This window comes from Antrostomus carolinensis, unplaced genomic scaffold (assembly GCF_000700745.2).
Source record: "Antrostomus carolinensis isolate BGI_N321 unplaced genomic scaffold, ASM70074v2 scaffold2385, whole genome shotgun sequence".
NCBI lineage: Eukaryota > Metazoa > Chordata > Aves > Caprimulgiformes > Caprimulgidae > Antrostomus > Antrostomus carolinensis.
This window is the reverse complement of record NW_010318237.1, coordinates 29,218-53,022: the sequence shown is the minus strand read 5'-3', so window position 1 is coordinate 53,022 and position 23,805 is coordinate 29,218. Positions and strand designations below refer to the sequence as shown.

At 44.9% G+C, this 23,805-nt stretch overlaps 1 protein-coding gene across 1 annotated transcript in view; it reads left to right on the top strand.

Moving 5' to 3' along the window:
- Nucleotides 1–596: 596 nt before the first annotated feature.
- LOC104525603 (filamin-B) overlaps nt 597–23,805 on the top strand; it is a gene marked incomplete at its 5' end in the record, with an annotated part of 48,215 nt that continues 25,006 nt past the window's right edge. Inside the window, 23 exons of the mRNA XM_010168807.2 lie at nt 597–845; nt 1,827–1,924; nt 2,814–2,961; nt 6,169–6,287; nt 7,048–7,125; nt 7,924–8,086; nt 9,361–9,558; nt 11,274–11,411; nt 12,611–12,737; nt 13,291–13,427; nt 13,803–13,996; nt 14,352–14,465; nt 14,987–15,130; nt 15,458–15,581; nt 15,837–15,997; nt 16,550–16,640; nt 16,895–17,064; nt 19,243–19,360; nt 20,072–20,334; nt 20,954–21,551; nt 21,786–21,959; nt 22,355–22,517; nt 22,897–23,057. Coding sequence (XP_010167109.1) covers nt 597–845; nt 1,827–1,924; nt 2,814–2,961; nt 6,169–6,287; nt 7,048–7,125; nt 7,924–8,086; nt 9,361–9,558; nt 11,274–11,411; nt 12,611–12,737; nt 13,291–13,427; nt 13,803–13,996; nt 14,352–14,465; nt 14,987–15,130; nt 15,458–15,581; nt 15,837–15,997; nt 16,550–16,640; nt 16,895–17,064; nt 19,243–19,360; nt 20,072–20,334; nt 20,954–21,551; nt 21,786–21,959; nt 22,355–22,517; nt 22,897–23,057 — 3,930 coding nt within the window. The remainder of the gene's footprint in view (nt 846–1,826; nt 1,925–2,813; nt 2,962–6,168; nt 6,288–7,047; nt 7,126–7,923; nt 8,087–9,360; nt 9,559–11,273; nt 11,412–12,610; nt 12,738–13,290; nt 13,428–13,802; nt 13,997–14,351; nt 14,466–14,986; nt 15,131–15,457; nt 15,582–15,836; nt 15,998–16,549; nt 16,641–16,894; nt 17,065–19,242; nt 19,361–20,071; nt 20,335–20,953; nt 21,552–21,785; nt 21,960–22,354; nt 22,518–22,896; nt 23,058–23,805) is intronic.

The following is a 23,805-nucleotide window of genomic DNA, read 5'->3' as shown; positions in this document are numbered from 1 at the left end:
CTCCACTGCCCGCTTTGCCACTTGTACCGGGTCGTGTTATATCCAGACTTTGTTCTAATTCCAAACTCTGGCTGTGCTGGACTACATCATATAGCTACCACTTTTAAGGCAGGCTGTTGATGTGTGTGAGAAGGCACGTTCCTGTGTTATAAATGCAGCTTCCTAAATGGTGCTTTTAGGCATGCCCTGGGGTATTTCACCCCTGTTGGGATGCTGTTCCTGTGAACTCCATCACATGTTGTTTGGCCTCTTTCATAGGATACAAACACCATTTAAAATACCAGATGGCACTTATCATCCAAATGCAAAATACCAGAGATCTTAAACTGCCAATTCTCCTAAGCTTAATGTTGTAAAGTGTCAAGGGCAAGTCACACCACCCTTGGAGAGCACTGAGCTCTCAAGACAGCTGGAGAGTGCTGAGTCCTTGGACTCTTCTCCTTCCTCCCATCTAATGCAGGGCATGAATAATGATGTCTCTGCCCGAGCAGTGCCTGGGTCACTTCTCCTTGATGAGAGCAGGCACGGTATTTTAAAAAACATGCCTCTTTCCTTTAGGGTGGGAAATAATCAGTTGTATGTCTTTTGTCTTCCAGATAGTAAAGCCATAGTTGATGGGAACTTGAAGTTGATCCTTGGCCTGATATGGACCCTTATCCTCCACTACTCCATTTCCATGCCAGTGTGGGAGGATGAAGGTGATGATGATGCAAAAAAGCAGACCCCTAAGCAGAGGCTGCTGGGTTGGATCCAGAACAAAATTCCTTACTTGCCAATCACAAACTTCAATCAAAACTGGCAGGATGGCAAAGCACTGGGAGCTCTTGTTGACAGCTGTGCTCCAGGTAAGTCCTTTGCTGTGAAGGTCAGTGTTTTCCTTGCCTGCTGTCCTTGTGGCTGGTCTGCTGTTTCTTTGGGAGGAGGTTTTTACTGCTGAGATGGAGACAGGAATGAAGCTTTCAAGAAAACCCAAGTCCAAAGAGGCCATCTGTGGGAAGCAGCAAGTTGTGAACGACTTGGCCAAGAGAAATACTGGCCTAAAGCAGAATGTGTGATTGCATTATTGGAGGCGCCACGTCTAAGCTTTGTATTGGGTGCAAGGGACAAAGGCGCAAATGCTGGCTCCTAAATGCAAGAAAGACTTGTTCCCACAGCAAGTGCCAACAACCTTTCAACTTCAGGGCGCAGCAGGAGGCTTCATGTGTTCCCCTGAAATAGGATTGCAGAGGGAGCACAGAGCAGCCAGAAGCCGCACACTACCTGAAACTTCAGTGTTTAGCAAGCTGAGGCTGTGCTACTTAAGGCGAGTAATGTGATGAAGCATGAAAAAGACACAGTTCCCTCACCTTCTTGTAAACCAGCCATGCTAATGTGATTGCTGGTGTTCATCTAATGCAATATGGGTTGCTATGGCAAGCAGCTGAAATTTTCTTTTCCAAATTTGCTACAGGAGAGCCAGTGAAAGATAAAGAGTGGCTCAATGTATTCATGCTGAGTGGTGTCTTGCACAGCTTAAATTTAAAGCAGTGTAGTTGTGTGGCTGACTGAAAAGCTTTACATCTTCAGTTGATAGGCAAGGTGGGTGGGAGTCTTTTTGAACTGGCTGTTACTGCCTGTACCATTAGGGCCCATGGAGATGCTGGTTGTTGTCTTGTAAATGTTTCAGTGAGCAGAACATGCTCATCTTGTTTTGGTTACTTCTGCAAAGCTCTCGATGTCTTTCTGTATGGCAGTGTAATACAAGTGGCTGTGGAGCCTGTACTTGGTTTCTTCAGCTAGGGAAGCTCCTTTGCTGATAACACCTAACAACTGAAATGTGCTTGCAGGTCTGTGCCCTGACTGGGAGACCTGGGACCCGAAGAAACCAGTTGACAATGCTCGGGAGGCCATGCAGCAGGCGGACGACTGGCTGGGTGTGCCGCAGGTGAGGCTGCGTGGGCTGCCTGTGGGAAGCACGGCCGTTAGCTTTCCACTTGCAACCAGCTTGAATTTAGATTGAGGAAAACAGGTGAAGTTGCTTGGACGCTTCCAAAAGTTGGAGTTTACTGGTGTGAAATTGCCCGAGAAAGGGCAAATTGTAATGAAGCACACGATCACATTTCAGAGCTCTGCTTGTAAGATTTTGTGTAGGTGTCTCTGCTGAAGACAGCTGGTGTTGCAGCATGTAGGGTAGGGGAAGAAGTGCGTGTGTAGTGGTGCTTGCTCTGTTAGTCCATGGAGTGTGTTTTGCTGCATTGCATTCCATAGAAGAAACACTCACTGGCTTAGGAAATCACCTGCAAAGATCACTTTCAGAGAGAGAACAATGTATTTGCAAAGTAGATTGTTTTCATGCTGATGAAGTTCGATGGCATTGCTGAAGTCTCTGAGGCTCTTGGAGCAGCTTGTATCATGGGAGCAGAAGAGACTGGTCACAAGCTTCACTTTGCAAGCGCTGCAGTTCAGAGCTGTAGCTCACAGGGTTATGAATTACTAATTCTTTCAGTTTCAGTTATCCCCATGTTGCTTTTCGAGGGGAACATTAGCTATTGTTGTCTTGCCTTTCTACCGTTTCGTTTGTCACGTTCTCCTGAGAACCCCTAATAATCGAGGCACAAAAAGCCCCCAAACCACATTGGGACCGTAATGAGCTTCTTGATTTTCTTGCCATGAGATAATAAATGATGTTGTGTGTATCAAAGGGAAAACAAATGCAAGAAATTGCATTAGCATGTGGGAGTTTTGAAATGTAAGACTGTGTCATAGCTCTGTTTCTGTGTTGACATGCGGTAACCAAGCACTGGTACAATATACTTAATTGTGCTGTCTTTCAGGTTATTACCCCTGAAGAAATTATCCACCCTGATGTGGATGAGCACTCTGTAATGACTTATCTGTCCCAGTTCCCCAAAGCCAAGCTGAAACCAGGAGCTCCTCTAAAACCCAAACTGAATCCAAAGAAAGCAAGGGCTTACGGCAGAGGTAAGAACTTGGTGAGCTTAAGCTGCACAGAGCGTTTAACTCTTCAGAAAGCTGGGTGGGGTTTTTTGCTTATGTTGAACTCCAGACCTACTGTAACTGACTTCAAAGTTTCACTTGTATACTCTTGGTGTGGTGCCTAGTTTCAGAAATATGTGGATATAGTCCAAAAGACACTCCTAGTTCTAACATGTAAATTCCCCAAGGACTCTGAACCTGTTCTACAAGCTGCCAGCTTTGCAACCCACAGCTGGAAGAAGTAGCATGATATGGGCTAAACCAACCTTGGTGTGAAATTTAAGATAGCAGTAGTACTGCTGACGGTCAGTGAGCTAGTAGTGAATGCTTCTCATGATAAACCATGCCTTTAAAGAGGAAAAACTTCTTTACATCAGTGTGTCTCTGAGCAGGCTCTGTGTAGAGGCAGAGTCTCCAGTTTCCCAGGCTTGATGACAGGTGTGTGTTAGGGTAGGCTAATTCTAAACAAGTCCTGTGAATTGATCGGTAGGTGTGAATACTTTGCAGGTGCACAAGGGTGGGTTGGTAACCCTTCAAACATTCAACAGTGCTGAGCCTTTGTTGTAAAGGTTGTATTTGCTAATTGGAAGGACTTGGCCATAGATGTTTATGCAACTGTAGATCTACATAGGTATTCTTATTTTTAACGTAGCTTTTAAATAGATAATTTCCTGTAACTTCAGATGTGGTTCTACTCTAGATTGGAATACAATCACAACTAAATGAATAACAAATTTTTACCTTTAATATGCTTGGTATGTAGTAAGGTTTAAGCATTATACTTTGTTCTCCATTCCATCTTTTTTTTTTTTATTTGGGGGCTGCTGTTGGTCCTTCAGGATTTTTAGAATTAATGGGCTTCAGAAGTGAGTGTACAAGAGTGAAATGGGAAGAAACAAGACTTTTCTTATTTTTTTCTGTTTTTCTTGGTTTGTTTGTTTGTTTTTAAAGTTGATTTTCCATTTAAACTTAACTAGTGGAATGAATGGATATGGACACTATCTACACACTGAAGAGCAGTCACTCTAGTCAGGAGTGGGTTTAGCACTTACCCTGCTTTCAGTTTGTCCCTCGTTGGTGCCTTCCACAGCAAACCATAATGCATAGACACATTTGTCAGACCCCAAACATATAGACTAACTATATTCCACTTACTGTGTAAGTGACCGATCGACCTATCTCAATCTGTCAAGTCTGGCTTTAGTCATGTTCTTATTCTTTCAAAAACTGGAATTATTTTGGTGTCTGCTTTCATGCATATAGTGCTCTGGAGCCATTGTAATGGAAATTATAAAGGGTGAGTGTCTCTTCTTGAAAGATTGATGTTTTCCCAAAGTTAATTGCCAAAACAGAGTCACTAAATATCATTGACAGTTCTGACTGCTAACATATGTCCGGACTGAAAGGTGACTCCAGCACTAAGGGACTCCCTACCAAACTGGGCAGGGTCTTCTGGACAAATGAGTAACAAGTCTTCATGCTTCCAGAAGAAGGTGACTATCAAGTAGGTTAGTCTCATCTTTGGTTAGTCTCAGCTTTTTTTATTACTGTTTTTTCCTGTAAGTTGCTCATAACCTCCTGACATGAGTCTCAGTTGTAGTACACCAACCTGGACACAGCGATGGTTTGCTCCAAGGGCAGCTGTGTGTAGACCTGATGTGAAATGAGCCTGCAGAGGTGCTGTACAGAATTGTGTGGATCATCAGTGATGCACTATGAGTTCTCATTTAACCAGCCAAAGCAGATTGCTGATAAGAGAGTAAAATCTAGAAGATGAAATATAGGCTAAGAAAGTTCTGTGACTAATGCTGTCCTGGCTGAAGCTGTCTCCTGAGGATAACTAATCCTTCTCGTTGTGCTTGCAGGAGAGATACTTAACTCGTGTCCTGGCTGAAGCTGTCTCCTGAGGATAACCAATCCTTCTCGTGCTTGCAGGAGTGATACTTAACTCAAATACCATATCCTAATGCTTGTGTGGTGGACTGAAGATACATAGAGTGAATTTATAACTGTTTAAACTAGGTGATAATCTAGGGCTTAGTTTGAAAGAATGAATATGTCAATTGTTAACACCTTATCAGAATGCTCAGATTTCCTAGTAAAAACATGATCTTCCTTGCATTGCTCTCAAGTTATTGTTTTCTGAAGATAAACAAGTTCAGGAATTCTGTTGTTCACAACCATTTCCTTTACAATCTATCAGACATTGCACTTTCCACTAATTGTGCTATGGAGCAGTAGTGCCCACAGTTTTATGAATAAGACGAGGAGTAATTCCCTTGGACGGAAGGGTATATATGTTTGGACTAGTCTGGAACCAGCAACTTTGGGAAGTTCTTCCACCCACTCAGTCTGACACCACCATGGCAGGTGTCATGACCTGGGGCTACATGTAGGGAGATGATGAAACCCTGCTGGTAAATGCATGCTGTAACAGGCCCCGCACTGAGCAATAAGGAAACTGATTAAAAATTAAGTGGAAGTGGCACTGAATTGCAGGATTTTCGTGGTTTAAAGAGGTTCCTGCCATTTGTACGGTGTTGGCTCTGGCAAAGTAGTTTAAGCAGCTTTCAAAGAATAATAAATCTGAGCAGTGTCTGTACAGCTGAGTTCTGAAAATGGAGTAAAATGGGACAGTATAGATAAGAACTGTCTTGCTTAAATAAGTCTTTCACCCTTGGCTCTAGGGTTATGCCTTTACCGAAAGGCTTCCTAAAATTTCTCTCCTACCTCCCTGGTTGCCCTTCCTGCGGTGCTGTACTATTGCAGCATTTAGCTGTGTCAAGCAGAGCAGCTCCTAAAGAGCAACTAGAGGACCCTGCTCGCTGTTGGCATTGACTGGGCACTAGCCAGCTGTGGGGGTGACCCTCAGTACATTGCTCAGGCAAACGGGGGTGACTTGCTTTCACCTGAAACCAGATGCCAGCCAGGTTCCTGACTTGACCAAAGATGCTGAGATGAGTCGAGTGCCAATGATTCAACCAATTTTTAAAAATGCTTGTGTGGTAAGAGTAGGGGTTATTGTGAGCACTGTGCGCTGGGCAGCTGGTGAAGAGGTGTATTGCAGCAAGACTGAGGAAGCTGGTGCTGAAGGCTTGTGTGGCAGGATGGGTTGGACAGATTGTGGATAGCCTTCAAACCTTTTGGGTTTTGTAGCAACAGCTAATGTGCTGCTCTGCATCTGTCTCACAGGGATCGAGCCTCACGGGAACATGGTGAAGCAGCCTGCCATCTTCACGGTGGATACCATCAGTGCTGGGCAGGGAGACCTGATGGTCTTCATAGAGGATCCAGAAGGAAACAGAGAAGAGGTGTGTATGTTAAATATTTTGTGTGGAAAAAGAAAGCTGGTCTGAACGCTGAAGCTTTTGCAGTAACCTTCATCTTTCACAAGTTCTCACTTGTGAAACAGATAAGTAATCTAAAATTTAACAGATAAGTAATCTAAAAAGAAGTTGCAAAATACCATCTATCAAAAGTGCAAGCCTTGAGCTTTTCCTCATAATTGCCATACTGGATGAACTTGAAAAAAATGTCACTATCTGCAACTAAGCAACACAACTCCAGTGTCCAGTAGTTGCAGTGCTTTAGCTTGACTGGCCAAGTACATTCTGACACGCTTTTAGATAACACACATCACTAAATCACTGTCTGCCCTTACTCATTCTGCAGGAATGGCTAAAGCAGCTATTTAGATGCCATGAATCATTTTGAGTTAAAATGCTGGTTTTAATGTTTATAGAAACTTCTCATCCAAGTACTCCACTTGATCATGTTACAACATTCCAGAAAAATACAGCTGTATGTTGGACTTAACGTCTCCTCAGTTTTGGCTTGCCTTAGTAGAGCAATTAAGAGCAGGGGAAAGGGCTGGGGAGAAGGTAGCTAGCTTTGTCTCATGTAGACAAAACCAATGGAGTTTCTTCTGTATGAAAAGAGGAGATAGCAAGGATCCCTGCTCCCACAACACACGTCTCTGACATTGCTGACTCTGGAGATAGTTCGCGGTACCAAGTGCAACCCAGAAAGCCTTTTTTTTTTACAGCTCAACGGATGTGTTTTCTCTCCTAGGCAAAGATAACACCATCCAGTGACAAAAACAAGACCTATTCAGTTCAGTATGTGCCAAGGGTTACTGGACCTCACAAGGTAGGCTGTGTGTCAATAACTCATATTCTCTTGCAAACGTGCTGCTCTGCTGGTTGTTAATGTTGAGGCCCTGAGGGCTGCCTGTTTACTGGCGGTCTAATAGCCACTCTGGGCATCCTGAAGAAAAGATAACCTGATGTGGCCTTAATTCTCTATCTGGGCTATTGGGCTGCCCACTTCTGAAGGGGGAAGGAGGTCTGTGTTGGGAGAATGTGCGTGGGTGTTTGAGTACAAGTGCTACAAGCTGGATCTCCTCTCACATGGTGCCGCTTCTTGCAGATCACGAAACCAGTTTTGTGGGTTGTCAGAGAGATTCAGAGGAAAGTACCAGGTTGTTTCTATAAGGCGTTTCTTTGCTGATGATATTGTCCACCATAGGGGTTTTGCAGAGGTTCTCCACCCAGCTCTGTCCCCAGATGCCTGCAAAAGCAAATTTGTGATGGGTAATCCCATTGCTTGGCACCTGCCTGAGTGACTGGTCCTCACAGCCAGCCTGAAAAGACAAATACAATTTCTGCTGCCACTTCATTGCTGGGTGGTGATCTGCCTCTTACTGGCACATCCAGATTCGAGCATCCCTGCTAGCGTGGCTGACCCTGTGATCAGTAGCACTTTAAGGAGGTGGCCAGCAGTTATGCTGCATGGACAGGATGAAGCTTGTAGGATGGATGGTCTCTCTTCCCTCTGAGGCATAGATCCTCTGTGCTAGGAACACAGACGCTTGACCCTGTGCTTGGCTGTGTGGCAGTGACACTGAACTCTGCCTGGTGGGTTGGAGCTGATGCTGTCTCTTTCTAGGTTTCGGTCCTGTTTGCTGGGCAACACATCTCAAAGAGCCCGTTTGAAGTCAACGTTGACAAAGCCCAGGGAGATGCAAGCAAAGTAACAGCAAAGGGACCAGGACTGGAGGCGACAGGGAACATTGCCAACAAGCCTACCTACTTTGACCTCTACACAGCAGGTAAGCAGGATGAATGAGTGCCAAAATCCTGCAGCTTCCTCAAACATGAGGAGAACCTAAGCCATGGAGAAATAAAAAAACTGAGAAGTGGATGAGGATTTGCAGCCCCATCAAATTCAGAAGTGAAATAATAGTCAGGCTGCTCTGGAGGCTTCAGCTGTGTGTGAAATGTTTGAAGTATGGAGTTGAGCTGGGGCAGGAAGGTGCTAAGCATTACCCAGAAATTTGCTGTGAACTTGCTGAATGGCAGCAGGCAAATTCCTGGCTGGTTTCTTCCCCCAACTCATTTTAAACAGGAATGTGAAATGCCCACCTCTGAAGGATGAGCTGTGAGTAAACTGTAAATGCTTACTTTGTTCTGTATTTAGCTTTACAGAAAGAATCTACTGCAGTGCTACTTTGAGTTTATACTTCAAACTGGTTTCAACCTCTATTGTAATTATTAGAGGGCTGCTATCTTCATTAGGACATCTCCATCAGGTGACTTGTTGCCTGCTATTAGGCCAATGCTGTAGCCTAGAGGAATGAGTCAATAAGATACTACAAATGCTAATTCATTTAGAACAATGTGAAACTACTTAGGGTAGTTACTTCAAGTATTTAAACACCAAAATATGCTGAGTAGCATATTTTAAATTGCTTTCTGCCTAAAGGTGCTTAGAAATAAAATTAAATGTGGTTATAGCGAGGGGAAGCGTTACGTTTAACCTTTAATTGGGAGAGGGAGTGGTCTGAATCATGTAAAGACATGTCTGGCCTCTGAAAGTGTCTGGAAAACTGATTTTGTTGTGTGATGAGTTGAATAAAATATGGGGGGAGCAGGTGTCTGAAGAAAAGTGAGTTTGCATAGTCGGGCAGAGAAGCATCCTTGTCCAGACCAGCAAGTGCATTGTCCAAGCTCTAAACTGTTTCAAAGCTTGAGAGATTTAACTGACTGGTAAAGTCACAGGCTAGTCTGTGGTAGAGATGCTACAGGGTAGTAGCGATAGGGTAACCAGGCTGTGTGTGTATTCAGTGCTGTAATGCTGTTGAGAAACCCCGCGGATGGAACAGCAGAGCCCTGTCAGTTTGATGGCTTTGGGAAGATGCCACCATCCTGTCTTATCCCCTCCTCACTAGAATGTCTGGTTGATGTCAGCAGAAGCTGAACATTTAGGCTGTGTCTAGAAATGGTAGCAGAGACTGGCTGAGCCCAGATGGCTGGCTATGATCCTAAACACAAGACATGTTGCTGTGGGGAGGCCAAGGCTCAGCTGGGCTTGTTTCCTTTGCAGGTGCCGGTGTGGGTGACGTGATTGTGGAAGTGGAGGATCCTCAGGGGAGAAGCCTTGCTGAAGTTGCAGTAGAAGACAAAGGCAACCAAGTCTACCGTTGTACCTACAAACCTGTTCAAGCTGGTCCTCACATTGTCAAAGTGACTTTTGCTGGGGAGGCAATTCCCAAAACTCCTTGCACTGTTCTCATCGGAGAGGGTATGCTTCTTAAAAATGCACCTAAATGTAGATGACTACTTTTCTCCTTGGATATGATCACAGAATATGCTTGAATCTTGCCTTGGACATTCTCTGTACCTTTCAATATCTTGAACCTGATTCATTGAGTCACCTGGGTATTGACAGGGTAAAACAGTGCTCTCTAACAGTAATATGGCTTTTGTTGCTAGAGTTCCTTTCTGCCTAGACTTCCAAACGTTAAACTGCCCTTTGTATTTTTTTGAAGTGTTTTATGCAGCTATGCAGTGCCTTGCTGTTTTCCACCTTTGTTCCTCAAATGACTAGATTTACTGTTTTCCTCCTTAACTGACACCTAACTTGCTTTCTGTTCCATCCTTACGTGCTCCTATGCTTTTAGATCTCTGCTCATCTCTCCTGAGCTACCCTCCATTTGTGGAATTTTGGACTTCACTGCTAATGGCTTCATAGTTGGTAAGAGGTGTGCAGGATGCTCTGTCATGTTTGCTTTTTGTAAGCTTCTAGCCTGCAGCTTGTTCTGGCCAAAAGAGTTTTTGGTTTTGTTGGGGTTGGGGAAGAAAGTTGCAAGTGAACTGAAGTGTTGTGTGACCTAGTCAGTGAAACTGGCTTAACCACAAGCTGCCTGACTCAGTTGTGTAAGGGCTCTGCGGGCCATTCCCACTCCACGTTGGGCACGCTCCCGTATGCTCCCACCAAGTTTTCAGAGCTAGTAGATGGCATGTGATCTTCACTGACACTGTCTGGTGCAGGACACAGAGTGATGTTGGCTGCTGCAGGGGTGAGGGTAGAACTTGTTAGCTATTGAAAAAAGTGAAAACCCAATGAGCTGCTTGGCAGACTTGTGCTCCTGCTGTAAGCACGGCATATTTTGGGGAAATGCATGTTGGGGTCACACTGCTGGGAAGCTGTGATTATTTGTAAGTCTCTTCAAACCCTTCAGGTCTCTGGAGTTGAAGACGACATGATAGCTGGGATTGTGTAACAAAAATTGTTCATAAGTGGATGTTACTTATTTATGTAGCCACTCTGCAGGCCTGGAGGAGTACTTGGAGTAAAGGGCTCAAGCGTAAGCTTAAGCTCAGCCATATGTCACCTACTGCCCCTACCCATGGCTGCTTTGGTCTGCAGAGGACTTGATGGCTTTGCTTCTGGAATGTGAACTCTGACAAGCAGGGGGCTTTGATGTGACATCTCTTAACAAAACACGTGCAGAACTCTGTTTTACTAAAAGCGGTTACTCCAGTTGTGATTCTGAAAGAACAGCACAATAATACTGTTCACTGGGGCTTACCTGCAAAGGGGAACTTCACCCCATGCTGCAGTGTGCCTCTCAATGTGAAAGGCATCAGGAAGCTTGTGCCCTAGTATGGTGAATATCTGTACATGATAGCTGTGTAAAAGTTTTGTACTGATAACTGGAATCAAATTGGAAAGCAACAGGGCTTCAGCATTTGCTTTATTAAAAAGAATGGCCCTTGTGGAGGGTCAGTGTTGCCTCGCTGTGCCGACTGCTACTGCCCAAAAGCCATGGGACATAGACAATGGCTGGGCACACTCCTGTCTGTCTGCCTTAATGCTATAGCGTTCAAACCTGTGCTGAAAGCTAAGCTGTGGCTGCCCTGAGTCAACATTAAACTAAAGGTTGTTCCAGGCTGGCTAGGCTACGTGTATGTGGAGAATCAAAGATGGTATTGATGTCTGAAATTCCCTTGCAGCCTGCAATCCCAACGCGTGTCGTGCCACTGGTAGAGGTCTGCAGCCCAAGGGCGTCCGCATGAGGGAAACGGCTGACTTCAAGGTTGATACAAGAGCAGCAGGGAGCGGAGATCTCGGAGTCACTATAAAGGGACCGAGTAAGTTGCTGTGGATGTGTTTTGGATAAGGGGCAGAAGTGGAGACTGCATAAAGAAAGAGCAGTAAGGAGACGGTGGCCTGATGGGATTTGCGTCACTGTAAATGACAAATTTCAGAAGGGTTTTCTGGTACTTTCTCCAACGTGAAGGTTTCAAGCTGAAGGGCTGGGTAAGATTACACCTGGATTTAGGTGTCTCCATTTTCATGCATATCAGTTAGCAAAAGTGAGGAAAACCACACATCTGCCTGCTGTGGCCTCAAAACTTCATGGGTTTGCATTGCATCTTCATCTGATCTGTGGGAGCAACTTATGCTCCAGGGTTTCTTTCAGGGTGCAAATCTTGCTCTCATAAAGCTAGGGATGGCTCAGAGCAGTACTCCTGGGTGCACTGGATGCTGGGGCACATGAGCAGGGGAAGAGAATGCTGAGGAAACCTGTAGGCTGACATGGAGACCTTCTGCCAGGATCTGTCCCCAGGTCCTTTGCTGTGCCCTGAGCTCTGGATGTGGTCCTCCGCCTGGACCGCGGCAGGCTGGGGTGATGGGCATGCTGGCTGCTGCTGGCTCGTGCAGCGGGCTCCCGAGGCTGCCAGCAGCCGTGGCTGTGCTGCTGCTCTCGGGGAGCTGCTGTGCTCGTGTTGTACTTGCGAGCCGGTCACCTCCCCCAGGCTGGGACGGTATTAAAAGGTGCATTGTATTGCCTTCACCTCCTCCACACACACAGTGCCCTGACTGTGTGGCTTAGCGCAGTTAGCTGGGGGGAGTGGGGGGGAAGCAACAGACGTATCGATGTAAATTTTAGTGTATTAAGCTTTTCTCCCTAAATTCTTCATCTTGAAGAAAATGAAAAGTAGGCATTCCCTGCATACTTGTGGTTGCAAAGTCTGACAAATGTTAAGCTTTTTTGTTTTAACATATGACATGCATCATACTGCAGACTAAGAAAATAAAACACAAGGGAACCTATTAAGTCTGGTAACTTAAAATACTTTCTGCTGTATTTCTTCTGGAAGTGTTTGCTGTCTTTGTCCTAGAGGGCAACTAGAACTAACTTCCCTTATAACCTGACCTTTTTTTTTCTGATGGAAGAAATTTATTCTTGCAAGCTAAAATAAATACTAGAAAACATGAACTTGTCTGAGTAATTGAAGGCAGGATGGAAGCTGTGAAATTTAATGCTGAACTGATCTTTCAACAGAGGGCTTGGAGGAGCTGGTGAAACAAAAAGGCTTTATGGATGGTATATATGCATTTGAATATTATCCAACTACCCCAGGGAAGTATGTTGTCACGATTACATGGGGTGGGCACAACATCCCGAAAAGGTGAGTTAGAAGTACCTTTTTTGGAGTTTTTTGTGCTTTGCGATGGGTTATGTAGTTGGGCTTTTAAAGAAGCACTGGTCTTTGAAGAAGATGTGAGGGGACAAAGTTAGTGGCAAGCAGTTGCTGTGACAGTTTATCTACAGCCTGTTTTAGGGCTGTAGCAGCTTATATTGGCAAAGCTTTAAAGGGTGATTCACATCAGTCTTGCTAAACCCAAAATGATGAATACAAAAACCAATAGAATTTGGTGGATCACACAGCTTGGCCTTCGCTGTTAGTTTTTGAAGGGATCTGTTATTTTAGTGTCCAGGGCTACAGCAAGCAGTGCAAGCCAAGTATTTGACACTTAGGATTTGTGGTGCAAGATGTAAGCACGCGATGGGTTGGATGACCTCTCTGCTAAAAAGACAGTCTGCTGGGCACTGTGCCACCGCATGATAGCATCTATTAATTTGGGAAATTCAGTGTAAATCCTCATTAAAATGCCTAGGGAAAAATGTGGATGCTGTGTTTGTCCTCATTTCTAATCCCATGCTTTGCTTTTCTGTTGTAGCCCTTTTGAAGTTCAAGTGGGTCATGAAGCAGGTCCTCAGAAAGTGCGAGCTTGGGGTCCAGGACTGCATGAGGGAGTTGTGGGAAAATCAGCTGACTTCGTGGTAGAGTCCATTGGTACAGAAGTTGGCTCTCTTGGTATGTTACTTTACTGAGTTTGCCAAAAATATTTATATATTGCAGCACTAGCAACCGAACTCATGAGAAACAATAGCTTTTTCCAGCAGTAGTAAAAAAAAAAAAAAAAAGTCTGTGAGATGTTTTGGTCTAAACATAAACTTAAGAGTATCAAAGGCAAGTCCTAGAGACAGGAACGTGTGATGGGAAGTGTTAATCTGTGGTTTGTGGGATGAGATCCAGAAGGGAATGATGGATTATCTCCTATATTGCTGAAGAAGAGTGATAGAGGACATCAGGCATGGTTATGGCTAATAAAAGGCAATTTGGAGAAGTGGTGTTAAATTAGCAGCCACCACAAACCTAACATGAGGAACCTGCTTGTTCCTTTTTCAGGCTTTGCAATAGAAGGCCCTTCTCAGGCTAAAATTGAGTGTGATGACAAGAATGATGGCTCATGTGATGTGAAGTATTGGCCCAAAGAGCCCGGTGAATATGCTGTGCACATTATGTGTGATGATGAGGACATAAAAGACAGCCCTTACATGGCCTTCATCCGACCGGCTTCGGGAGACTTCAACCCAGATAAGGTGGTGTACGAGAGTTCACCCATGGCATGACACATCTTTGATGTAACTACAGTAGAGATGTTTCTGAAGGTTTCTGGTAACAGACTTGACTCTGAAGCTACCTCTACTTAAAGCTCTGAATTTGCTGTGCTCCAGCCAGATATTACTCAGCTTTTTCTAATAATACCGTTGTGATTTGGATTTAATATAATGAAAACTTGCTGAGTTAGTCCAAATTCTCAGCTTTCACACTAGCCTCTACTTGTATCCTGTGTTTCATGGGTTTTGTGGGAAGGGGAAGGTCTTCAGAAATAAATTGCTTCGTTTTACTTCTCTTTCTGAACTGCAAGCTAAGATTCTTGGGTTGGTTTTTTAGGTGAAGGCTTATGGCCCAGGCTTGGAGAGGACTGGCTGTATAGTGAACAATCCTGCTGAGTTCACAGTTGAGACCAAGGACGCTGGGAAAGCACCTCTGAAGATGTATGCACAGGTAAAAAGCCAAAGGCAGCTATGTGAAACTTCAGCAAAAGGACTTCAATACTGTGCAGAAAAATGCCTTGAGTATTTCTACTCACTTACACACCAGTTAATTCTGGGCATGTGTAATTCTCTCAGAGCTCTGTGCTTTGATCTGTGTAATGTAGTCAGGCAACAAACCTAATTCAAGACAAGGTGACTTCTCCCTGGTGTATAAAATACATGGCTTTGTGGCCTTACTTGGCATCTCCTCAGCAAAGCAAGCTGTAATTTCCTGGAGCTGTCATTTGGAAGCACCCGAAGTGTCTCTGAGCCTGTGAATTTAAGGCGAGCTTGTTAAAAATATGTGTTGTAGCATGGTGTTAGGAATGAGCAACTGTTAGATGAGGAAGACTCACTGGAGCATGCATTTGCATGGTTCTTCAGTATTTTTGAGCTGCAGTTCTGGGGAAAAAAAAGCCACATTTTGGAGCAGTCTTGGGCTGTTCAAACTACAAACTTTTCTAACCTTCTGTTTGTATTACTGGTTTCTAGGACGGAGAAGGAAACCTTATTGATATCCAGATAAAGAGCAAACCTGATGGTGTGTTTGCCTGTTCCTATGTGCCAGTTAAACCGATCAAACATACAATTTCTGTTGTCTGGGGAGGAGCCAACGTGCCCAATAGCCCGTTTAGGGTAAGTACAGAGGTGGATATTACTAGTTTTAGCCAAGTAGGACATTTGTGCTCACACTTACTTGTCATTACAACTAGGATGATAAAACCCTTCTGTGAACTTCAAGGAGGTGTGCCCTTCTGATCCCTTTTTTGAGGAATCTGTTTTTACAAGCTCACGTGTCAGAGGTCTCCTGTCTGTCCAACTGCAGCCTGGGGGAGTCAGTGCAATTCACTCTTACCTTGGTACTGTTTTCTTGTAGCCTCTGTCCAAGCAATGCTCTGACTTGACTGTGATCTTGAGCTTGACACAGATATCTGTAATTCTGACCTTTGTGAATCCATGTAGGTCCTTATAGGTCAAGGGAGTCATCCTCAGAAAGTGAAAGTGTTTGGACCTGGTGTGGAGAGAATTGGCCTGAAAGCAAACGAGCCTACCCACTTCACTGTTGATTGCACAGATGCAGGAGAAGGTAAAGGCAGGCTGGGCTGCTGCTGTGGTATTAGAACCACAGGTCATGCAAGGGGGGAATTCTGTATTGTTTCGTGCTGATGTTCCTTGTTGCATGGAAAAACCTTGGGAAGCAGAACATTGCAATGAATTGTGATGTGATGTTACATCAATTAATGTGGTGACTCGAACAACTGCTGGAAATGGGAATGTGGTGGCTGTTTGGCTAACAGTGTCTGTACCATCCAGTAGAAAAAACCCCGTTTGCTTTTCCTAGGTGATGTCAGTGTTGGAATTAAGTGTGATGCTCATGTGGTCAGCGATGAGGAAGAAGACATAAATTTCGACATCATCCACAATGCTAATGATACATTCACAGTGAAATACGCACCACCTGCCGCTGGGCGCTACACTATTAAAGTGCTTTTTGCGGGAGAGGTTTGTAATCTTTGTTTTGCAGTTTCTAGTCTGTTTATTTGCTTTTTGATCACCAAGCACGTGCCAGTGCAGAGCTGGCTGTGGCAGTTCACAGCTGGCTCCTTCCATTCCAGCTCACATGCACTTTGGTTGCTGTTTCTGAAAACATTTCTATAGTACTTGAAGGTGCACAAATAAGAGGGGATGGCTGGAGACAACGAAGTTCAAGCATGTGATGTGTTGGGCTGGCATGAACGTGACCTCGGGGATGGGGCAAAGCTGCTTTATAAAGGATAGAAAACCTAAGTGACTCTTGAAGGAACATGGCAATAAAAATAAGTTTTCTTAAAAAAAGAAAATAATAATAAGGGGAGAGGCTCCTGCAAATTGTCCAGCTGTTGACTTTGCCCTAGACTTTGAATGATACTACTCAGTAAGGCAGAACAGTTAAGTGGGGTGCAATTTTACTGAAGGTGATGCTAGAGTTAAAGCAGAAGTATCTTAAAATTATCTGTCTAGTTTTGGTTAATGAAGAGTGATCTGGTTATGTTTAGAGCTGTCTTTCTGTTGCAGGAAATTCCTGCCAGCCCATTCAGAGTTAAAGTGGACCCCTCACACGATGCCAGCAAAGTGAAAGCTGAAGGACCTGGGCTGAACAAAACTGGTGAGAGCTGGGTTGAGATGGTGTGGCCAGTGCTGGACCATGAGGGGCTGTTGCAGGGTAGCCACTGCCTGGCTGAGCATTGCTGGGATGCAGCAACGCCCTCCTGGATACAGAGGGGTGGGGTGCCAGGGAACTGGAAACAACTCCATTCCCTTGGCGTTTTGCTTGACTAGGCTTTGTAGGTACTGAATGCTTCTTGGGAAGAGCTTCTGTGTGCAAGCTCTGCATAAATTAGAATTAACTTTTTTCTTCAGGCGTGGAGAATGGCAAACCAACGCATTTCACTGTGTTCACCAAGGGAGCTGGAAAAGCGCCTCTGGATGTGCAGTTCAGCAGCCCAGTGCCAGGAGAGGTGGTGACAGATCTGGATATCATTGACAACTATGACTATTCCCACACTGTTAGGTACACTCCAATACAGCAGGTAGGTCCAACTCCTGCAGGAATACAAGAGTGAATGGCTTATGTTGCTGTAGTGCTGTGATCTCCTTCGCTGGGACCTGTGCACAGAGGAACGAGCAGATAAAACTTGCCAGGGTGTTCTGTTTCCTGGGATCCCTAAAGTCTGCAGGACAGTTGTGATTGGAAAGCAGTAATGCAGTCTTCTGCTGTAGTTATTGATAGCTTGTCATTGTTTTCTGGGAACAAGTGAGATACTGAAGCAGTAGCACACAGCTTGTGTTGTCATTCCACGCCTTATCAGTCGAAGAGGAAGGATGGTGAACCTTCCTGGGGTCCAAAACAGAGCTGGCTGCTGCACCAGCTGCTCTGGGCTGCTGTGGTCCTGCAAAGTCGAGGCTGTGGTGTGCTGCCTCTAGCAAGCTGCTGCTGTGAAAGGAGCTGTAGTGCAATCCACAGGGACTAAAAGCACAGCGTTTGGGTGATGGAGCAGCAGCTCCCCAGTAGGCAAGTGAACGAGTCACTGCTGAGGAGGGAAGCTGGGCTGCAGATTAAATGTGTCAAAGTATCTGTCTCTTTATGAGGTTTGCCCTTGGGTTGGAAAACAATACAGTCTTAACTCGTTTTGGTTCACAGACAGATGCTTCCTAGCAACACCATTAAAGAGCTGGAAGTGGAAGCTGCTAATAACTAGAAGTATTTTTCCTTATGCTGTGCTTGCATGTTTGTAAAGGGCCATTAAACACTAGAATGCACGAATCTCATATATTTCTGAAGAAGTAGATGCTGTAGTGCTGAGATGAAAGTGTTTTGCTGCTCTTGTTCTGCTGAACAAACACATGAGCTACTTGGTCATCTGTACCAGCTTCCTTGAATGTAGCTGTATAAAAATGGACTGATATGAAGGACTGCAGCAATTATTTATCTGATAATGCTGGATTAGCACTCTTGGAAGCACCATAGAGCTAGGGTTTGTTTTTGGATAAAGCAGTTGCATGATCTCAGGATGTGGCTGGCGTGCCTGTTTGGAGAAGCTTTTTGCTTGTTCAGTCAGGGTTGGTATGCAGAAGGGAGCAAAGTCGTCTGAACTCTGTACGCGTGTGTGTGAGCAGTACCAGATTGCTATGTTTCATGTGAAAGGCAGTGGTAAAACAAGCCAGGGTGCCCAAACCATGTTTCTCACTTGGGTCTCCCATCTGGAGGAGTACCTTGGGTCATGGAGGACCTGTGGACTTACAGGAGATGCTCACAGATAGCAATGGCAGGAAAGCAATGGTTAAAAAGAGGAGGTGAAAACAGACTGCATAGTATTTAGAGTAGTCTTGTCCCTGCAGGCTGTGAGTACTTAGGTCGTTCCTGGCCCTGTCTTTCTCAGGTTTGTAGCTTACAAATGAGACTCTGGACTCTTCAGAGTGGAGGGAGGACAGACTAGGTAGTTAAATTCCTGAGGGGCTGCGTCAGCAGCAGAGGAGCCTTGGTTTAATGCTGTTTACTCAGCGTTATCTATCTCACGGTGTTGCTACAGCTACCCGTGTGTGTGTTTTCTAAAAACAACCAAGAATAATCATGGAAGCTATTCACTAGCTTGTGCGAAACATCGACGATTATTTCACTTGGGAGCTGAACTGGCCAAGAACGAAAAGTAAGCAAACAGTGGATATAGCTAAAATATGGACTGCGGTAGGAGAGAATAAAAGGAGCACACATCGTGGGCTGGAGCTTGCCATAGCTGTGCAGTGTTCCAGCCAAAATACACAAGAGCATTAATCTTCCTGACTTGTAGAGCTTAAAACGCTGGTATTTCAGATGCTATAATAATATGGCCTCTTTGCAGGCTTGGCTTTGGCCTGGCCTCTCCGTGCGGTGGAAGGGGATACCTGGTCTGGAGCACTGGGACATTCATTCAGCTGTTGGGTCTGAGCGCCGGGAGGGTGGGAGCCAGCCTGAGCTGGAGATTTTGCCAGGCAGCTTGAATATAGTCTAATTAAGTCTTGGAAAGAACTGTCTTTCTGTCTCTTCCTGCATTAAATAAAAGCCATTTAATACTTTGAAGGACTGCGGTAAGATGAGAACTTGAGTGTCCATAAACCAGTAAGTTTGGCTGTGGTCAGCTAAAATGGATTAGGTGTAGTTATTACTGCTCGGATGGTGGTGCATTTGTATGAAGTGAGGAACTGAGCTAACTTGTAAATTCTCCAACTAGGGTCCAATGAAGGTTTTGGTAACTTACGGTGGTGATCCTATCCCGAAGAGCCCTTTCACTGTGGGCGTTGCTGCTCCACTGGACCTAAGCAAAGTTAAAATCAATGGACTCGAAAACAGTAAGTACCTCTGGGCTGGAAGACCCTGTAGGCTGCCTCTAAAGCATCTCCTGAATCTGGGGGATAGCAGTTGTGTCCTACTGGAACAGAAGTGGGCAAAACAATCTTCTTTTTAACTTGCTACAGTTAGTCAACCTCCTCTGACTTTATAGCTTGACTACTTTGACTCAGTTGTTCCTCTTGAGGACTGAATTTCAATTTAGATTTTTTTTTTTTTTTGGCAAAGATTACATAGCAATGTGGACAAAGCATGTGCTGAGATTTAGTTCCTTGTGGTGGTGAACAGAGCTGGACTCTTCTCCAGGCTGGGTACCTGCTGCTGAAATCTAGTTTTCTTGAGGCTAGCTGACTGTTTGTTCAAATATACGTAACTGCTATGGTGCAGAATGTCATTCATACAGTCTCTTTGTTTTCTGAAAGCAGAAGAACTTAGGGCTGTGAAATGTTGTTGCGTTCCTGAAATGAGCCTCTGATACTGTCAGGCCACGTCGTACAGGCTTGTTTAGTGCTGTAGCTTTGTAGCTTCAATTAACCAAAGCACTTGTTTATTTTTCTGTTTGGTTTGGCAGGTTTTTTTTGCATGCAGAGGGATGCAGACTGAGCAGGGCTCTGCCAGTGCTTGCTCCCTCAGTGGTATGTGCATGAGGGATTTCTTGGGGCACTGTCTGATGTTGGGTACTTATACATAGTAATGAATTTTGTCTCTTTCAGGAGTGGAAGAAGGGAAAGATCAGGAATTTGTAATTGACACCAAAGGAGCTGGTGGGCAAGGTAAACTGGATGTTAATATTTCCAGTCCTATGAGGAAGGCTGTGCCATGTCTGGTGGAACCGGTTCTGGGTAAGGAGTGCAGCACTGTGAAATACATCCCAAGGGAAGAAGGACTGTATGTGGTGGATGTGAGCTACGATGGCAACCCAATCCCAGGGAGCCCCTATACTGTGGAGGCCACGCTGCCTCCAGACCCATCCAAAGTAAGTGAATGGTTTGGGGCTGTCACAGCAACTGGTACCTGAAAACTGAATTGTGGGCTATTGTATGAGACTTGGCTTGGTTTTGGCCAAACCAGACCCAGGAAATCCTTACTTGGAGTGCTGAGCCTTTTTCAGGCTCCATGACTCATGAAAGTAATTCCTATAACACTGTATTTGAAGACACTGAACTAATTAAGAATACTGCAAGCATCCTGCTTAGTGTGACAAATACAAGTGTTGCTCCTAATTTAATAAAGTTGGCCACATGAGCATCTCGACTGTATTAATTGAGATGCTCCTTTCTAAGGAAATAGATTTCAAGAAAAATGTGTGTACAGCCATCAAATATTTTAACATTTCTACCTTATATATCGTATGGCTATGCAAAACCAGCTGTGGTGGGATTATGAATATCCTTGCCTGGAAACCTCTTTGGAGAAGCGATGCCAACTTGGCAGTCAAACTCCACTGGGAGGAGTGGCAAAGGAGACATTGCTTTCTGTGCATTTTCTAAGAGCTTGTTAATCAAATCCCACATACAAACAAGTCTGTCTAGGCAGTCTGTGCTGGCAATAACATGATCAAAATGAGTTTAGCTCAACTGCATATTCTCTTCTAGGTAAAAGCTCATGGTCCAGGTCTTCGAGGGGGCCTCGTTGGAAAACCCGCCCAATTCATGATAGATACCAAAGGGGCAGGAACTGGAGGTTTGGGTTTGACAGTAGAAGGCCCATGTGAAGCTAAAATTGAATGCTCGGACAATGGCGATGGAACCTGCTCCGTCTCCTACCTGCCTACAAAGCCTGGAGAGTATTTTGTAAACATCCTCTTTGAAGAAGTTCACGTTCCTGGTTCACCATTTAAAGCAGACATAGAAATGCCATTTGATGTCTCTAAAGTCATTACCACAGGCCCAGGTCTGGAACGTGGTAAAGTAGGTGAGGCAGGGCTGCTGAACGTTGACTGCACAGAAGCTGGTCCTGGGGACCTTCGGGTGGACATGGTGTCAGATGCTGGTTCCAAAGCTGAGATCCAGATCGATGATAACAAAGATGGGACCTATGTTGTAACGTACGTGCCGCTCTCGGCTGGTATGTACACAATCAAGATGAGATATGGAGGAGAGCAAGTGCCTAAATTCCCAGCCCGGGTCAAAGTGGAGCCAGCTGTGGACACAAGCAGAGTTAAAGTGTTTGGGCCAGGAGTGGAAGGGAAAGGTGAGAATAACTGTTGTTTGTAACAGGGTTCATAGGACTTGTGGTCCTTTATCCTGAACAGAGTATTTTGAGCATTAGATGTTGTAATAGCCTGGTGTGTTCCCGGGGTGACCCTCAGACGGGGGTGTTCGGTTATGTTCCCAAGTGAGTTGTTTATTATGCTGGTTCACAAAATGTTTTGTCATCGGAAATACATGCAGTTCTTCAAGTGACTCTTCAAAATGTATCCTGCAGATGTCTTCCGAGAAGCTACAACTGAGTTCACTGTGGATGCTCGACCTCTAACAAAGGCTGGAGGTGACCACATCAGGACACAGATCACGAGCCCGTCTGGCTCCCCCACAGACTGTCTCATCCAGGACAATGCCGATGGAACATATTTAGTGGAGTACACGCCTTTTGAAAAGGGTAACCTCTGCTCTTTTTTTTTTCTTTTTCTTTTTTTTTCTTTTTTTTTTTGGAATGGGAAAACCAAGAGCAAGCAGCTCTTCTGACACTTTCATTTGGCGAACTGCTGAGGTCTGCCAGTAACTTGTTGGCATCTTAGCAAGATCTTTACCAGTAGAGGAGATAATTCTGCAGGAAGTAGCTCTATTTTAACTTGAAGAACAGACTCTGGTAACTTGGCTTCAGAAGAACAGTGCGTAGATGGCATCTCGCTTATGAAACACTAGTGAAGTCTTGTGAAATGGAGGAAGCTCTTACCCATATACTGACATTTAAGTCTGTAGCATTTTGTAGAAGTGATGTTAAGTGATGAGAATATTTAGCAAATTCAGGATGTGTTTTCCTCCTCTTAACAGGTCTGCACACAGTCAGTGTAACGTACGATGGCGTACCTGTGCCAAACAGTCCCTTCAGAGTGAACGTGACAGAGGGCTGCCATCCGTCACGTGTGACAGCACAAGGACCTGGACTCAAAGAAGCTTTCACAAATCAGCCAAATGCCTTTTCAGTTGTCACCAGGTAACTGGGCCTGCTTAGGAATATCTGAGGGAGGGAGGAGTGTAGTGAGTTGTGTGATGCAGGATGCTAAACCCAGTACAAATATTTATAAAAAGGCCGAGCTGTGTCTTTCTGATTACTGTGTGTGCTACCTCATTGTGTACTGAGCACTCTGCTTTGCAGAGATTAGGAGCTTGTTGTGGATGAGGATAAAACCCTAGGACAGTGTGAGTGAGGTTATGCTGAATGGCTTTGCATGCCAGAGCATGCTGAAGGTTGGACGTCAGAAGTCAGGTCACTGCATTTCCAAGAAGGGTATAAATGCAGCCAGTGCATGCGAAGGCTATGAAGCTGCTGTTAGAAGCAGGTAATTCTAATGGTTTGTGTTTCTCTCTTGCAGAGGGGCAGGAATTGGTGGCCTTGGGATAACTGTTGAAGGACCTTCAGAGTCTAAAATTAGCTGTAAAGATAACAAGGATGGGAGCTGCAGCGCCGAGTATGTTCCTTATGTTCCAGGAGACTACGATGTTAACATCACATATGGGGGAGAGCATATTCCTGGTAAGAGCTGTTGCTCAGTGGCTTTCAGAAGAGGGAAGGTGTTGAGCTAAGGACTCGGTGCCTCAGCTGCATCTCCCTCATGCTGGAGGATGTTGAGGTGTTGACTTTCTGCTTTTCCTGGGAATTCAGGCAGAAACAGTGATGGTATTTGTTCCTAGTACCTGGCAGGGAAGTGTGCAGTGCTTTGTGCTGCGGTGTGGTAGTTTTGAGGGAGGACTGCAGTCTCTTGTTTCTGAAACAGCCTCTTTGGGGATGTGGAAGAGCCTCATTGAGACTGTAGTACCTGCAGCGGGGTACAAAAGAGCTGGGTACAGATGGGTGGGACAGGGAAGGGGACACTAGCCCTTGCCACCTAACTGGTATTGTGCACAAGTGGTGTGTAATACATTGGGTCAAGAAAATAGCCCTTTGGTGTGTGGGTGCCTTCAAGACTGTTCTGCAGTAAGATGGTCTAATGGCTGAGCTTGTCACGGGAATTATATTAAACACTGCAAGTTTTGGTCACTGCAGAAAGCATAGTAGCTGCTTCCTAAGCCACAGGTTTACCTGCAAGTGCATCTGCACTGAATGTTAAGCTGAAGTGAAGTAGGTTTAAGGAATGTTCCAGGTACATTTGGCATCTAACAGTTTGCAATTAAAAGAAGGATATTTTGCTTTATACCAAGAATTACGTGCTCCTAAATTCCAGACACGTTTTGCTGCAATGTTTGAGTTCTTACGTGCTGTCATACAGCGTACATCTAGGTAT